Below are 18,409 nucleotides of genomic sequence, written 5' to 3'. Positions count from 1 at the left end.
ACAGCAAAGCAGAAGTGCAGCCAAAATTGGCAGCAGAGTGAAGAGCAAAAACTGCTCAGGGGACAATTCTGGATTGGCGGTAATCAGGCAGCTGCCTGACACTGATGTCCACCTTTGGGACCCACCAGGTGAAACTGAGTGTTAGAAGCATCTCAAGCAACAGTTTGCTGTCAAACACAGGCTTTGGGCACACCCTGCACTTCCCAAATCACTGCCACTCAGGGAGGCAGGACCACTGTCCCATCCCCAGCCCTGCTGCCCTGCCAAAAAAGCAGACACTGCTCTCAGATAGAATGCAGCCCCCCTCCTCCATGCCCGGCTGTCATGTAGGTGATCTGACCTCATAAATACACAGGAGCACAAGTGAGAGTTACCAGGAGCTGCCAGGACATCCACCAGTGTTTGTGCTGCTCACCAGTCATCACCACACAGGGCAGGACAGCCCAGAGCCTGCTGTGCACAGACATTGCTCTCCAGCCCATGTCATTCCTGATTTCCTCCATGGCTGGAGCCTTCATTGATATGGCCTCACTCATTTTTAATTAAAAAGCATTTGTCTCCATCAGAGCAAGCAGTGGCATGTGTGCTGTGCAGCTCACTTTTAAATTGAATTTAAAATTTAAATTTAATTTAAAATTTTAAAATTTCCAGGGATGAGGCATCCACAACTTCTCTCTCTCTGGATTAGATATATTTATATCTATATTTATATTTGTATTTATATATAGTTATATTATATTATATTATATTATATTATATTATATTATATTATATTATATTATATTATATTATATTATATTATATTATATTATATTATATTAATATCATCACAAATAGGGAAGGAATGGCTGGAACAGCCAGAGGAATGAGGACCAGAGGAGAGCAGCAGCCAGGATCTAGGATCAGATGGATCCTCAGAAGATGCCACAGGCACTTCTGTGGCTCCTTTTCCCCATGAGCAAGGAGTTTCACAGCTCAGCATTTAAAAACCCATGGGAGCAAGGAGGGTCTGGAAAGGGAAAGAGCCACCATCAGCTCCATCTAAAGCCTTCCTCAGGAGATTAGATAGCATGTAATCTGCACTCACCATAATAATTACATGGCTTTGCTTGATTTAACTCTCCCATTATCCAGACACACCAGGGCCAGGCTCTGCTTATCCACCAGGGAGTGAGGAGCAGCATCCCCTGCCCATTCTCCTGTTGATCCAGAGCAGTGCCTGTAATTTGTTCACATCCCTTCTCCCCTCCCATTTAAATCTGGGGCATGGCAGGCCTCTGTCTAACAATAATACAGGGATTTCAGGAGTATTTATGAGAGGCTTAAAACTTAATCCTACATGAGCAAGGTAAGCCTGCTCTTGGCCTAAAATGTGGATGGAAAATCTGGTGCCATTGCTACAGCAGGAGAAAAGAGACATTTACAGCAGAGAGCAGCCTCTGAGTGGAGCAGTGAGTGCCCAGCCACCCCTGCAGACAGGTGAGGGGCACAGTGGCAAATTTGGCAATTGAATCACAGAACCCCAGAATGGTTTGGGTTGGCAGGAACCTTAAAGATCAGCTGGTTCCAATGCCCCTGCTGCCAGCAGGGACACCTGCCACCAACCCAGGTTGCTCCAAACCCCACCCAACCTGGCCTGAAAAAATGCCATGGATGGGGCATCCACAGCTTCTCTGGGCAACCTGTGCCAGTGCTTCAACACCCTCACTGCAAAAACCTTCTTCCTTTAATCTAACCTAAATAAACCTCCAGTTTAAAACCATTACCCCTTGTCCTACTGCAACAGCCCCTACTATAAGGTTTGTCCTCATCTGTTTTATCAGGCCCCTTTAGGTACTGGGAGGGGCTCTAAGGAGGTGGTGAGCAGCCCCTCACCCCTGCAAGGCCAACCTCAGTGCCCAGAGAGTTCCACATGGCCCTGATGTGCTTCATGGAGGTGGGGACACCCATGTGGGCTGTGGGGACACTTCCTCCAGCCTGGACAGGCTGGGGACCAAAGAGTTTCTTTTCCCAGGGTCCCTCCAAGAGCTGCCCTGTCACAGACATCTTTTATGAAAACTCCTTTCCTTAGGATTTTTCCTCCTGAGAAGCTGAAAGGCCTCAGGAACAAAATGTAAACATTGATATCTGCTGCTATGGAATGCAACAGGTGCATCTGTGATTGGTCTCACGTGGTTGTTTCTAATTAATGGCCAATCACAGTGAGCTGGCTTGGACTGTCTGTCCTTTGTTATTCATTCTTTCTTTTGCTATTCTTAGTTAGCGTTCTGATGAAATCCTTTCTTCTATTCTTTTAGTATAGTTTTAATGTAATATATATAAAATAATAAATAATAAATCAGCCTTCTGAAACATGGAGTCAGATCCTCGTCTCTTCCCTCATCCTGGGAGCCCTGTGAATACCGTCACACAGACCCGTTTCTGAGACACCCCAAATATCACCTGGCATCCCAAGAGAGCTGTGTCCTTCCCCTCAGCTCCTCTCCATCCTGCATGAGAGGGAAGAGGCTCAGCACCCAACAAGTCTCTTACTTTTTTCTTGCTGCAGTAGATCTGCCACTTCTTCTCAGCCGGCAGTGCAAACATGGCCTCTCTGTGCTTGTCTGTGAGGTCAAGTTCATCCTGGAAAGGGGGAAAGAAACACAAAACATGCACCATGAGTACTCAAACAGCTGATGGCACAGACACAGACCCCAGACAAGCAGTGTAAATCAAGTGGGGTCACACCACAGCACAGCAGTGACCCCACAGCATCACCCGTGACTCTGGATTTGTCAGGACAATGGTGCCAATCCTCATCCTGCTCTTGCTGACCTCTCCTGACTCTGGGCTGCAAATTTGCCTGCCTTGTCCCTCCCAGACATCTCCTTCATTGCTTTTAAAGCCTGTAAGTATTTTGGAAAGGACACCCATGAAGCCATCAGGGCTGCCCACAAGACTCATACTGACAGCTTCAGGTGAGCCATCTCATCTAAGACACACAGCAAAGAAAAATTCAAACAGGACCTTTCTTTTTATCATCATTACTTCACTGAAGCACCTCACCCTGAGTGGTCCAGCCCATTTCCATTGCTGACACCCTCATATCATCAAAAACTGTTTGGCTTTTGCTTTGTTTTCCTCCAGCTAAAAATAGAAAGCTCTTTTCCTAATACCTACAGATCATAAAGAGGTACATCTTCCCCATCAAAACTGCATCACGTACTGCCTGGCAGAGATAAAGCTGTTTACTGACTGCAGCCTTTATTGGTTTATCTGATATTTTAAAGCACACATCCATTTCTGACTTGGAAGCTCGCTTAGCAGCGTGCCCTCCGCCGGGATGCCCAGGCATTATCAAAGCCTCATCGCTTCCTGGTGCTAGATGTAGGTCAAAGCTTTTATGAGGGAAGTAAATAAAACATTCAGGCAGGGCTGGGAGGCTCGTTGCTAAAGGCAGCATCGATCTTAGAGCCATGGGTGTCTCTTAAAACCACCAGCACTGATGATAATCCCTGTGCTGGAGGGGTTTGGGGGCAGCAGGAAGAGGCTGCAGAAGGTCACAGGAAAGCCCTGCCATGGCTTCAAGCCAACTCATCCCACCCAGACTGTGGATTTAAGTAAGAGGATCCCCATTAAAAATTACACATTTAATTCCAGCAACCAAAAGAAACCCCATATGGAGAGCTGTTAAAGCTTCCCAGCCTGAACAATAACACTCAGCAACTAAAACAGCTTCTGTACCCTAATCAAAGCCTCATTTGGGGAAGGCTGAGCAAGATGCCTCTGGCAAAAGATGGGTCCCTGCACCAGCAAGCCCACAGGCCACCAGGAAACTCAGCTGATATAATTCAAGCTCATATTGCACCCAGTTGCCAAGGAAAGGAGCTTTGAGCTATCTTGTAACCCAAACCCAGGGGCCCTCCAGCACAACAACAGTGACAGAGGGCTGCTAGCACTCCCAAACACCTCAGAAAGGCTTATCTATGTACTGCAGGTATTGATTTCTCGATGAAATCACTCCTCAAAAGGAATGGTGTAGAAGAGTTTTTTTTTACACACTCATTGAGGAGGCTTTGCCTGTTTCCTGACCTTTTTGAGGTAAATCTTCAAACCACCATGCTGCACAGAGCTGATGCTAGTGGAGTTCTGGAAGCAGACTTGGACACCTTTACAACAGAAAAAGCCATGTTGCTGTAACAGGGACTGGAGGAAAAGAGAGGACTGAGAAAACCTGAGCCCAGTGCGAGACACATTTCATCCTCCTGCACCCAAGGAGGAGAACCTGGGCTAGGGAAAACTCCAACCAGTGCCATGCTCAAACATTCCCATGTCCTGACAGCTTGCGAGGTCAGAGATCCCTATCAAGCAACCAACCTCCACCCCAGCCTTGGGCAAGCCTTGTCACCCTTCCATGCCTCAAAATCAAAACTGCACTTCCCCGTTGTCTCCTCGGGCTACGAGCCAGTCAAACATCCAAGCTCTGCTTCAGCCTCAGCTCACAGAAATCACAGAATGGTGGGGGTTGGGAGAGACCTTAAAAATCATCTAGTTCCAACATTCCCCAGCCTGTGAACCAGGTTGCTCATAGTCCCACACAACCTGGCCTAGAACACTTTTCTGGAAGTCTGAAGGTTACCAACAGGATGACACCCACACAGGGACCCAGGTGAAATTCAGCTCACTGGAAAAGTAAATCTGGGAGTGTGGAGGAGGACAAGGGGCTCTTGATGAATATTTACCTCTGCGGTGAGGGTTTGAGAGAGCACAGGAAACTGCTTCCACTGTGACCCCACCTTCTGGCCATGTGAATCTGATAGTCTGGCTTGAAAGCACTAGCCACACACATCTGCACTTAGATCCTTAGAAAAATATTTACTGAAACTTTCAAAATGCCCATACCCTAAAAAGACAACTTGTGCAAATGCGAAGATTTATTAACAAGGATTAAAAATCCTAAACCAAGCTGAAACCTAAGCAGGAGCAAGAAGGGACAAAACTGAAGAACATATTAGGTAGGTACTGGCACATGACAACGTACAAACACATCCAAAAAAGGTGCAGAAATGCTTCTAAGTCTCACACAGCACATTTCATTGTGCCTCAGCTCTAACACATTCAGTCATCACAGCCCTGCATCACTCAACAACACCCACCTAATGATATCTTGCAGGATGCTTGGGAGAGGTGTTTGAATAAATGCTGTGTGGCACCCAGTGAATATGAAAATCCTCATAATCAAAGAGTGACTAAGGACTGTAATTCAGAGCCCCAACAGTGACTCAGCTGGGAAGAGTCAGGTCTTTGCTGGTTTTTATGTGTTTGGGGATTCCTGCAGCCACCTCCAGCCCTTTGCTTAGGCTCACTGATGCATCTCAGTGCAGGCTGCTCAGAAACTGCCCTTTCCAGCTCCAAAGATCAAGAAAGGACAGGAGCAGCACCTGTTTTCTGGAGGCTATAGGTGTAGAAATGCAGCTCCCACAAAGCCTTTAACAATCAACCCGAGTCACAGCGTGGCAGAGAAGCTGTGCAGAAAATCACACCCATATGGGCCTTCAATTAATAATCATGAGCTTGATAATTAGGTGATTCTAACTGGAAATTCATTTTATGGGCCATTTGCAATCCACACACTCCCACTACAGCTACAGCGTGTGATGCTGGCAGCTGTTGAAGAGTGAGAAGACAATCATGGGTCGGTGTCCATCACCCTCAGAGCCCTCACCCCCCACCTTTCACAGCTCTGCCCCTTCCACCTGGCTGCTCCTGTGTCAGGATCTGCCAACTTCACTATTTTTAATACTTTTTTTGGAATCAGGTCAGTGGCATAAAAAAATAACAGCCTAGTTTTACCACCAAAAGGAAGTCTCTGCCCAGAGTGTTTTTACTGGAAAGAGATATGCTACTCTTAAATATTTATCCTGTACAGCTAAACTATTCACCTTTACATCAGGAAACAGGTTTCCACATTAAATCTTCATATGAATATGGTTTAAAAAAAAAAACTCATAGGGAAGGAAGCCTTGACTCTCAGTGTGTATTTTGCTATTTCCAGGAGTACAACACTTCCATGCTGTGTGCTCTGCTGACAGCTCTCCATTGCAGCCAAGCAAACCTCACTCCCTCTCTCTGAGCACAGCATGAGCTCCACTGAAGGTGAGATGTCACCTAAAGCTACCTGAGAAACGTGTGGCTCAGCTCAGCACATGGTGAGCACAACTCTGTGAGCCAAACAAGTAACAAGTGGCGCACAGCTCTCCCTTGGAGGACACACAGCAGCACCCAGGGACGGATGTCCCCATGGCCTGCACCTCCCCAAGCTGGGCACCTCGATGGTGTGAGGTGCTCTGTGGGCAATCAACCCCCTGGTCAAGCAGGGCCATGTACAGATGGCTTTTTGAGTATCTCCAAGGAGGGAGATGTCACCACGTCTCTGGTTGATAGCCACTGCCATCTCCCACCACCTCCTGAAGGCAAAGCCAAAAAAACACTGGAAGAAATGTTCGACTCTCCCAGCAGGAAAAGCATCAAGTCCAGGCTCAGACTCACAGCACAGTCCTTTGATACAAACTCCTGTCCCTGCCACTTCACTCCTGCCATGTTTTAATGAGCACCTTCCACAGACTGAGAGCATTAGTGGGGGCAACAGGAGGGAGACAGAATGACATTCAGGAATGACCTCCAGGATGGGCTCCTGGAGCTGGGTGAGCCCAAATGCTGCCCACCCACGTCCACAAGACCACAGTGTGACCAGCATGGGTTCTTCCCATCCATCCCACAGGTCCTTTGTGCCATCAAACATTCTGCACGAAGCATCTGGGGAGTAGAGATTAAATAAGAAACAGCTTCCAATAGAGGGGTCTGCAACTCCAAAATATCCTGAGAGGTTGTAAGAAAAGAATATTAAAAACCTTTAAATCCAATGTTCCTTTCTGGTTGATAAATTGTGTAAGTTTAGTACATGGAGGAGACTGGGTGTCACCCATTGCCATAACTGACATAATGATTATTTAAAATTTGCTGGTTTGTGCTGGGTTTGTATAAACATACATATATATGTTTATAGAATGACAGAAAAGCTTGTTTTGGGCAGGACCATAAAGATCAGCTAGTTTTAACACATTCCCTGTGAGCAGGGATGCCACACACTAGATCAAGTTGCTATAAGTCCCATCCAACCTGGCTTTAAAACTTCCACGGATGAGGCATCCACAACTTCTCTCTATCTGGATTTACTTATACATACAGGTGTGCACATATACATATCCATATTATATATATATTATAATATATATATAATACATATAACATATAACATATAATATAATATAATATATGATAATGTAATATATTAAGATATAATATAATATATAATAATACATTATATATTTATTCATTATATATTATATACTATTATATATATATTTATATGTATATTTATTTATATACACACACATACAGAAAGATGTCACTGGATCAATAAATGACCAACATAATAAACAGCAAGTGAATTTACTCCCGGTGGATGGATGCACAGAGTTTAGAACCTTCTGTAAGTGAAGCTACAGCATTTAAAGATGAGATCTCTTGGATCATCAAATGAAGCATGAGAGGGATCCAAGAATGTTCAAAAATTTGGAAAAAAAATAGAAGGAAAAAACAAAGTGTGAACTTTTTGGCAAAGTTTGGCATTAAGGGGTCCAGCATGGGAATTAAGCAGTCCATAAATAATGTGCTGTTGAAGCCCGCACTGCCTTCCTTTCTCAGGGGTCATATTGCTTTTTCACTCTCTTCCAGGCATTCTTCTCCAAGTTCATCAATGTGATTTATCCCAGAAGGCTGTGGTCTCAGGGGAAATGACAATCAGCATTTCTCCCCCCATTCCTCATCCCTTGTTTTTCCGCTGCCTGTGCAGCCGGAGCAGCAGCTGCTGCTTCCAGTGCTGGCCCTGCTTCCTTCAGCAAACCCCTGCCCCAGAGCACACCCCACTCAGCTCCTTATTTTCCTTTTAAGCTGTTTTCTTGGGGAAAAAAAGGCATATTAATCCTTATTAACCAATACTTATTACAAACAGCCCCTGTCTCCACACCCACCTTGTGCTGCAGAAGGAGTTCCTCCAGCTGCAGCTTTATTTCTGCAATTCTCAGTGTATGCAGATTTATCTCAGGGGTTTTTTTAAAAGCCTTTTGTTTTTATTATCACTAATAAGAATGCCTCCTCCTCAGCACACTTCTTTTCAGCTACAGTACCCTGAGAGCTTAAAAACAGCTCCTCAGACAAGCCAACCCCTGCTAATATTATCACTGTGTATTTTTAATTTCTCCATGACAACTTGCAGCTGCAATTACAGAACATGAACAAAAAAATCAACTATTCATATATTTAATGAATAAGCATTACAGATAAAAGATTATTATTCATTTTGCCTTTATGAATTTCCTGAATAAAAGAAATTGCTTACAGCCAAGTGAATGAGTAGCAGCAACAAGGAATAACAGAAGCACTTGGAAGTGCTCATGCCTGGTTAACCTCCTCCCACAATGAATTCTTCTTCCTAGTCTCAGAAAGACCCCAATCCACCCTGCTCTGTTATTGACCTGAACACACTGGACAGACACAAATGAAATATGTATTCCTTCCTCCTCCTGCAGGAAAGATTATGGCCATCAATAGCTGATTTAGCCCTTCAATAAACTCCAGCTGCTGTTGATTCATGTTCCCATCAGTTCAGACACCTAACTGAGGCAGACAGCATGTCATGCTTTACTATTTTAATTCAATAATTATTTTAAAAGGCGAAAGGTTTCAAAGCTGCTCATATTTCAATATTAGTGTGTTTTAAGAGAGGTATCCACTTAGTTTCTCCTTTTCTGTTATGATATATATATATATATACATACTTTTTTTTTAATGTTATTTATTGAGCTCAGCCTCCTGTGACCTTTCACCGACCTCATCTGGAAAACCTTTCTCCCATTTTAATTAACCCAGGGTACTTTTCCAGCCTGAGTTATTGATCTCCACAGTTTCACCCTGCAGAGCACTCTCAGATCCAGAAGCCCTGCAGGTGCATCACCAGCGAGCTTTTTCCACACAATTGTACATACACCCTGAAAAAACAACAAAAATATGTCTCAGCCTATTATCCACTACTGTGACAGCTCAGATGGATTCAATCCAATCAACCAGAGCTGGGGATGGCTGTCCTTTGATGGCAGCACCTCCTACCATAATAAAGCATAGAGCTGGCAAATAAGTAAGGTTTCAAATGTGGACTTCTTTACAGAATCCAAGCAGCAGCTGCCTTTTCAATCAGATTTTACACTGCTGCTGCTGGCATCCCAGGGAGCTGCTCAAGCTGGAAATCAAGTCAAGAGTGTCTCCAGATGTCCCCAGCCTGACAGGGATGCTCAGGTAGGAACACTCTGAATGGTTGGTCTGGGGCTAAACCATGCCAAGGTTTCCCCAGATAATGCTCTGGGAAGGGTTTCAAAAGGGGCTGGATGGAATAAGAGGCTACAAAACTCCACACCTTAATCCTGAAAGTATCCCACAACTTAATCCTGGAAGTATCCCAAGAGATACCACTCTGGTTGTGGGAACTGGAGAATGCAGTCACTGGAAGCAGAAGCCAGCTGTAGCCTGATGCTGATGGAGCAGCAGAGGATGGAAATGGATGGGACAAGTCCCCACCCCTCACAGGCCTGGCTTCAGTCACACCTGGAACCCTAACAGCATCTTTAAGAGCTTACTCAGGTGCAAAGCAGAGTCATCCTTAGAGGAGGACACTTCTGACCAAGGCTGGATGAGACCTGGAGCAACCTGGTCTGGTGGAAGGTGTCCCTGTCCATGGCAGGGGGTTGGAATGATCTTTAAGATCCCTTCCAACCCAAACCATTCCGTGATTTCTATGATTTCAGGGTCTGATACCCAGCAGATGTCACCTGCAAGCAGGCACAGACTGGTTGACAGATGTTGGGTGTGGTTGGGAAAGGGAAGCTGATCCCTGTAAATAATGGTATTGATTGGAACACTGGAGTTCATGGGAATTGGGATCACTGGGCTCTCGGGCAGGATCCTCCCTGCAGGGCTGCAAGAGCCTCAGCTGCCAAAAGCTGACCTTGGTGATGTTCCCACGCCGAGGAACAGCCAGGCTCTGCCAGCAGCAGATGCTACAGCAGCACGGACACTCAGAGCTTCCACTGGTATCTGCACATGGATACAAGGCAGGCACAGGCTATTCCCGGCAGGAATGCTTCCAGCTGAGCACGGTGACAGAGCACAGCTCATCTGCTGTCCAGTCCTGCTCATAACTCCAGCAACACCACCCAACCACTGAGCAGTGGGGAATAAGACTGCTCCTGGAGCAGATTCCCTGTCCAAAGAGCCTGGTACCTCCATGGTGACCTGCGCCAGGAATACTGGGAGCAAGTGCAAGCCAAAAACCTAAATGCCTCATTTAAGGTCACTGATGTGTTACCAAACGAGCTGCCAGGCATCTCCCAGGGATGTGGACTCCTCTTTTACGAAGTGCAAAGTGGAAAGCATTTAGCAGGTAGACTGTATTATTTTTCCACTCCACTTGGACTTCTCCTGGAAACAAAGGAGTTCCTTATGTGCTCCCTGCCTTACACTGTGCTGTAACATGGCTCCTTTGTAGAATTTGGTGTTGGGAATAGCACGTTTTTGGGCAAGCCCCCACACTGGTTTGTAGCAGCAACAGATATTGCAATTACAGGGCTGTTTCTGCTGAAATACAGAGTTCCTTGGTGGATTGGTTCATTCAGGTCCAGGGAACACAGGCAGGCAGAAAACCCTTATTTTCTGACTGAGTAGGTGTGTGACTTCTCTATCAGATGCTTGCCTATCAAAAGGTACGTTTAGAGATTAGCTGGGAGGGTGTTAACAACACCAGGTGATGAAAACAAGTGCCGTAAGCACTGGGCTGGGATGGCAGCCTGGCAGGTCCAGACTGCTCATATCAGAAAAACAAAAAAAAAACAAAACCTGGGCAGCCTGGTGAAGTGTCCATATGGCACACGGATCCCTGCAGAGTGAATTTAAAAGCAGATGTTACCTATCATTTGGTTTGCCTTTTTAAAAGTGATTCATAAGCCCAGGGAGTTTGGTCTTGGGAGACAGCAGTGGTCAGGAGCTCCATGTTAAGCATCTGGCTCTGGGTGGACCCTGCAGAAAGGGGTGGCTTGCCCAGGACACAAGGGCTACTGAAATTGTCATTTTTTCCAGACACCAACCACATGCTTTTCTTTGCAGATATAGGGGAAATGGCTTTGGTCACCACCCAGTGGTTCTCAAAATCCTGAAGTCCTTAATGCTGGAAGGACCAGGCAGCAAAATATGACAGCTGACCTGCAAGCATGAAATGCAAAGCTTGGCTTTGCAGCTGATCCCTCAGCTGCTACTTAAAAGCCGTGTTGTTTTGCAAAGCCCAAAACTTCATACTTTCTCCTTATTGGATTAGAAACTGGGGGGGAAAGCACATTGCTGAAGTTCCTGAGCACAATGGAGATTGCTAGCACCGAGTTCCCAAGGCTGAGCTGTTACTGACACACAGCAGTGCTCGCACTGACCACACCACCATTTCTCCTCACGTTTCTATGCTCCCTGCTCAAGCAGCACATAAAACAGCCATCATTAAACCAAGAGGAAGGCAAGGCACAGTTCCAAGGGACACTTATCCATGGAGAATCCTGCCCCAGCACTGCACATCATGAGCCACAGACCTATTGACCATCAGGAAGCATTTCAAAGGCAACAGATTTAAAGTCTGTACAGGGGATGTTATCTCCTCACCATCTCCTGATAGCATCCAGAGAGCAGCTGGGATGAAATGCATTAGCTGCCCCAAGTACAGTAAAAACAAATGCTGTGATAAATCTTATAAGCTGCCAGAGACCTTTTTATTGTTCCTCAGGCTCACAAGTTTCCACTACTTCATAAAGCAGCAGGGAGGGGATACAGCCGCCTTCCATGTGAGGGGAAGGCACAAAAAGCCCAGGCAACATCAGTGGGCAAAAGCCTGCACCCATCCTGAGTCTGGGGAGCTGGGGACACTGCACAGCCACTCACCTCCTGGTGTCACCTCTCCAAATCCCAAAAAACTTGTCAGCTGCTGGAGTCTGGGCAGAGGCACCCAGGGCAGGTTACCTGCTCTGGTTTCACAGGCTGAAAACAGCCTGCTGCACATCACAGGGCACACTTCACACAGGCAGGATGCAGGGCAGGAAGGAGGTTGCTCTAATTTCTTCTGCATCACTAACTCAGAAGTGAAAAGGCTGTGAAGCCCCATCGGGAGCACTAAATGGAATTTCCTCAAAGCAAGACAAGTGTTGAGGAATGTCTGGGGCAGCATCTCCTCTGAACCCATCCCTCCAGCAGCAGGGATGCAGGCTGGGAGCGGCCTGTGGGATCAGGGAAAGGCAGAATTTGTGCTTCAGGGGCAAGCAAAGCCACACCAGACTCAGCAGCTCCTCTGAACATCTAAGCTATGTCAGCAGCCACCAGAGCATCACTCTCATTCTGCAGGGATAGAGATGCCACTGTGACCCACCCCACTGTGAGGAGAGCCAGAGAGGGGTCCTGGGTCATGCTAGGGCTCCTCCTATCCTCCCCAAACCAAGCCACCCCAGCCCCCTGCCCAGTGCACAGCACCACACACAGAGCATTTCATTACAAGCCTCGGAGTGACAAGGAGTGTTAAGCAGATATAAAGGACATCAGTCATTCACCCATCTGCTGGAAAGTCTAGTTGCTGGCAGAAAATAGAGAGGATTGTTATGGCAAGATCTACCATATGGCACCATTATGTGGAGCTTTGCAAGTGCTTTTTCTGAGTGTGCAAGCAAGATTTCAGCCTTTGAAGAAATGCTGTATTGTTAGCCTGGATACGCAGGAGCCTCTTGAAAGAAGCTGTGGCAGATGGCACAGCTTTGTTCTCTTGGTTCGCAGGCAGTTTGTGCAACCCCACATTTCCTCCTCTCTGGGGCACAGTGATCCTCCTGATGTGTCCTATGGGAGGCTCCTGAAACTCCCTAAATCCAGTGGATGCTGCTTGCCAGGTGCCACACCTCTGCAGGAGCCTCAGGAAGCAAATACTGCCTACCCGAGCCAGCAGGACACAGAAAGCTGCACAAAATCATAAAGCATTGTCCCAGCCAGAGGAGCTGCAAATCAGTAAATCTTGCTGAAATACTCTGCTTTTGTTTGTGCCTCTCTGCCAGCACCTGCTCCTCCCTGGGTGGCTGAGCCTGGCCAGAGCCCCGGCAGGACAGGGGGACAAAGAAAATCCTTTCAGACAGGGCCGGTGCCTGCCTGAGCGACATCCCAACAATGCTCCAACAAAACCCATTCAGACCAGGCTGGGGAGAGGCAGAGAAAGGGAAAAGGTTCCTCTGGGAGGAAGCAGTGATCAGTCATTGACCTCAACAACAACATCTGCATCTGCCCCAAGCCAGGGAAAAGCCCCTGCCTGCTGCATGTGGCTGGCTGGGACAGGGAGCATCGTCCCTGCAGTCTGGGATGAAGATCAGGCATTTCTTATTGCTGAAATTTGTGCCCGGGTGAAAAAAAAAATCCCATTTTCCTGTTGTTTCTAATGCAACTAAGTGAAAAACACTTGCACAGACACAAAATAAACCCCTAACTATTTATCTGTTCCATTAACCTATCCCAATTAAAATCCAAAGTGTCCATCTAACACAAAACAGGCCAAAAAAACAGACACTGGGAGAGCAGCCCAAGCCTTTAGCTGACCTTGGAGTCACAGCTGCTCCACATCCCTCTGCAGCTCAGGCCCTCACCCTCTGCTGCTGGCATGGGACAATCACCAATTTCTCACACTGTGGATGTTTCCTGCCTCAGATCAACAAGGCACACTTAAAAACACACAAAGCTCAGGGAATATTTTGCAGGATGGCTCCAAAAAGAAAGGGACTTTGCCCTTCAATGTAAGCAGCAGGCTGGAATCTGTGGAGAAAATCTATGGAGCAGGGATCCCACTCTGCTGTCTGTGTCTGTGGGAGGATTGCCCATGTCTACTGCTGCAATGTCCCCAAAGATCCCCCCCATCCCAGCCCTGAAATCCTCCATCCCTGCACTCTGATCCCTGACACAAACAAGTGGAGTAGAAAAGTCAGGATAAAGCTGCAAGGGAAGAGTTGGCAAAGGACCAACTCCAGCTGGCAAAGCCTCCAGATCCCCTCCAAACCCTTTAACTTCCCTCAACCCAAAGGGCTGATACAGCCAAGGGCTTTGGAGGGAGCCTCAGTCCCACAGAGCAGCACAAGCCATCCCACCCAGGAGGGCCAAGCACCAAGGCATGGGGCTCCTGCAGGCACAGAGATCAGCCCAGCACCTCTGAGTGCTTTCTCTGTCTCTCTTCCAAATGTTACACAGAGGGTTTGTACAGGAACAGTGGGACACTTTCCAAACCACTTAACTAATGCTGAAATTCAACACCCAACACCAACAGGTTACAGAGAGCAAGAAGGAGCCGTTGTAAGGACCACGGGGGATTTGCAACTGCACTGCCCTGAATGGGAATCTGCCTCCTTGTGCCCACAGGGCAGAGCTTGGCTTCCCCCTCCCTCCCTCCTGGGTTGAGATCTGCCTGATGGGGTTTTTTGGGGAGCCAGGGGGTTGCAGCTGCTTGTGCAGGGGCATGGTGGGCACCCTCTGTCCCCCTCCCTGCATGGCTTCAGTCCCAGGGAGCTCCTGCTGCCAGCTTGCCCTGGAGCAACAGCTGCCTCTGGGCCTTTTTCTCATCCTTGGCTGGGAGAAAATAACTAAAAATCTCCACAGCATGGAGAAGGGCTGGGGAGCAGAAGGGTCATGCCAGAGTGTGCCCCAGGCTGGACTGGCTCCTCCCTGTGGCACTGCCACTGCATAAAGCATCTGGAGGAGTTTGGAAGAGATGTTTTGAAAATCCTGGGTTGAGATGAGGTGCACAGCTCAGTGGAGCTCCAGCAAATGAGCCTCCAGAGATGCCTCCTTCAGCCCAACAAGGCTTTGGCTGGGGCAGGGGATAAGTGATCCATAGGAAAGAATTTCCCCAGGATAACGTGATTTGGCCAAGTTATCAGTGGAGAATAAACTGGGACAGAGACAGCCACTTCTGAACAAACCCAATCCAACCAGAAGAGTTCTGCTGCAAGGATGCTTCATCCCCACTGTGCTGTGCTGGTGTCCTGGCCTGCCACACCCTTGGAGAAGGATGTCTTGGCAAAACCAGCTTTTATAATACAACCTGGAGCTTTGCTCTACCAAGAGGCCTGGCTCAACAGGTCCATGCTGCCTGGCATCTAATGGGATGTGCTGTACCTTGAGGTGTGACCAGTGTCACAATTCCCAGCTCCCTCTACGCATCCAAGCACTGTAGGAAAAGCTCATTTCACTGCTGACTGAACTCAAAGTAGAACACCATCCAAAATACCACACCAAAATGTTTTCGCTTAGAGGAAATTAAAGCTTTTTTTGGATGTCAATTTTTTTCTTAATCCATGTTTCTCCAAATTTTGGAACCAAGGGATAAAGAAACAATATCCTGACTTTCCAAATCTCAGTGTAGCCTACACCTGATAATTTCTATGAAATAAAATAAAATCACTCAGCAAATAAAGTCACTTTACATCTGTGGAGAACATCCTGCTATACCAGCTTGGACCCAACCCCCTGCTAAAAGAAATTAAGAGTTTCTAATGAGAGAGACCACCCCAAAGTGGCAGGACTTCAGGGAGGAGCAGAGCTCAGGGCTCAGCAACAGTTCACGCCAAAGTTTGCCTGAAAGCTCAAAACCAAGAGTGGAGAGACTACAAAGAGTGGGCTGAGGGGAAAGAGGGAGAAACCCCAAAAAATAACACTGAATTAAGAAGTATCCTGCTTACCACCAGCTCGGTGAACATGGCATCCAGCTCCTCCACAGGCGGCATGGGCAGCGAGGGCTCCATGGTCTGCAGGGCGAAGCTGCTGTCATTGCGCAGCCGGTACGTGATCTCGGGGTGCTCGCTGCTGCGGAAGCAGCAGAAGATGAAGGAGATCCCCCGGCCGCTCCTCTTCCTCGGGGCCATGGCCACAATCCTGCGTGTCCCTCCCTGCTGGGCACTAGATCCTGAAGGGAAGAGAAGAGAGGAGGCTGGAGCAGGAGCCCCGCGGCGCAGTGCTCCCGTCCCGCGGTGGGAGGAGGGACCGAGCCACCCACGCGCTCGGCACTGAGGGGAAGAGCACAGACGGTTTTCGTGCCAAATACTTCTGCTCAGATTTGACGTTTACAGTCCTGGCAACCTTGAGGACCACGCAAATTAAAAAAGATGCATTTGCTTTGCCTCATGCTGGAGCTGGCAGCCGCAGGGGTCACGCTGCTGTCCCCATGGAATGAGGGGTCCTGGGCCCCACTGGTGCTGCCAATCCCAGCAAACCTGCACCAACCTCCCCATGCCATGGCAGCCAGCCCCCCTCATACCCACACCTCACATCCCTTCATGCCAGGGGTATGGAAAATTATCCAGGGAACTGCTGTAAGAACAGCTGGATGTCCTTGGGGCCACCAGGTCCTCACCATGGATGTTTCAATCCTTGTAGACCTCACATGGCTCAGCATGCCTTGAGCTGAAAAAATCTGCATGCTTCCCCCAACCCTTAAACGTGTCCCTAAACATCCACCAGCAACCCCCTGTACAGCAGCTCCTTTTCATGGAAAGTTTTGCTTGGCTTTAATTAGATAAACCTTACTTGCAGCTCCAGTAAATATTTACAAGAGGCGATTTCAGCTGATAAAAATCACACGGGGCCGGTAGCTCAGATTTTCCTAAGCTGTGCTGACGTCGGGCATCGCTCGCCCTGGCAGCCGCTTGGGTTTTGCTGATTTCTGAAACTCTGGTTGGGAGCAAAGCTCAGGGCAGGAACCATGTGCCCTGCCTGCCTAATGATAGCAAGGATCAGAAAAAACTGCCACAAAATTGGGACTCTTAAGTCAACAACACAAGAGAGTCACCTATGAGGAATGAGGAGTGTGGAGAAACACTCTAATGAGAAAAATCAACCAGCAAAGTAGGGAATTTTTGAAAGCCTAAACATTTGTCTTACAAAGTTACACACCCACATATTTTATCTCTGCGAAACAAGACACTGAGATGTTAAGAGACTGGACAAACAGCCAAGGTTGAAATATGGATGACTCAGATTTATTAACAAAGCTATGAAGAGACTCGGGGAAAAAAAGGTCAGCATTTGGAAAGGAGTGTCTGATCTCCCTGGAGCCTGCCATTCCCTCCAACTATGGATTTATACAGCAGAATAAACAGCTGCTGTGCCCTGTGGAGAGCCAGGGCTGGGGTCTGACCTCAGGTCAGACCCTGCACCACCACAGCATGGCAAACACTGCCCTCTCAAAGCAGGGAGCTTGCAGAAAATTCCAGCTCTACCCACAGTTTTTAACAGAGGATTTGACCCTTGAAATGATCCCGATGGCACGTTTCTAGCACATGGTGTAATCATCTGCTGAACCACGGACGATGGATCTTCCCGCAGGATAATCCCAGCCTGTGCAACTGCTCTGTGCCCAGCCTGGAGAGTCCCCCCCCTTCCTGAAGGGCCCCAAATCTCATTTCACATTTTTTACATCTTGGATGTAGAAATATGCAGCCTCTGGAGGAATTTCAGCTGCCATGAGAGCTCTCTCATCACAGCTCCCCAGCAGCCAGCACCGCAGCAAATCCATTAGCTGCCTGCTGGCATCCCCTTGGTGTCAGCAGGGCTTGGGGACCTGCTGCAGAGCTTGTCTCCCAAAGACAGGAGGGAAACAAAAAGCCAAAGGCACACAGATTTCTGTTCACTCCAATATGGGAGAAAACACTGCAGGTTTGGGTTTTAAAGGGTCACAAGAAGCAGGGTGCAAAGGGAGGTGCTGCTGGTGGCTGCTCAGTGCTTTGTGCCCAGCACAGGAGCTCTGTCCCAACCCACACTGAGTCCCCAAATGTGAAAAGTTTGGTGATTCCAAGTCCATGGGTACAGCCACACCATTCCCAAAGCAGCTCTTGCTCCAGGAGCTGGTGTGGAGCAAACAGACCCAACTCTTCCACAGGGCATTTTCCATCCCCTTTTCAACACCATGTCAGCCTCATCCCTGAAACCTGCTGCTACATACAAGCTCTGACTTGGGCTTACAAAAACGTGTGGAAAGCTTTCATCAGAACAACACCTGCTCTTCAGAGATGCACGCTCCTGACAATGTTTTATGAGGAGTCTGAATGACAGACCAAAAGGCAGGGTTTTATTTTGGGGTTTAAAGCAGACAGCCATACAGCAACCAAGAAAAGGTACTTTTGAGGTGCTTCCAGCTCTGGAGCTACTGAGGTTCCTCATTTTCATCTATAAACAATTTAAAAAACCAAACCACCTTAATAATGTAGACTGA

General features: G+C 47.6%; 1 protein-coding gene across 2 annotated transcripts in view; it reads right to left on the bottom strand.

Annotated features, from left to right (window-relative positions):
* Window positions 1-18,409, bottom strand: part of DAAM1 (dishevelled associated activator of morphogenesis 1) — a 96,068-nt gene that overhangs the window by 40,588 nt on the left and 37,071 nt on the right. For both annotated transcript variants that reach the window (XM_064713897.1, XM_064713898.1), the window contains exons 3-4: window positions 15,882-16,105; window positions 2,533-2,622 (exon numbers count right to left, since the gene is read on the bottom strand). In XM_064713897.1, the coding sequence (XP_064569967.1) occupies window positions 2,533-2,622; window positions 15,882-16,064 (273 nt within the window). In that variant the 5' untranslated portion in view covers window positions 16,065-16,105. The remainder of the gene's footprint in view (window positions 1-2,532; window positions 2,623-15,881; window positions 16,106-18,409) is intronic.

Source organism: Zonotrichia leucophrys, chromosome 5 (genome assembly GCF_028769735.1).
Source record: "Zonotrichia leucophrys gambelii isolate GWCS_2022_RI chromosome 5, RI_Zleu_2.0, whole genome shotgun sequence".
In the NCBI taxonomy this organism is placed as follows: Eukaryota; Metazoa; Chordata; class Aves; order Passeriformes; family Passerellidae; genus Zonotrichia; species Zonotrichia leucophrys.
This window is presented reverse-complemented; position numbering and strand designations above follow the sequence as displayed.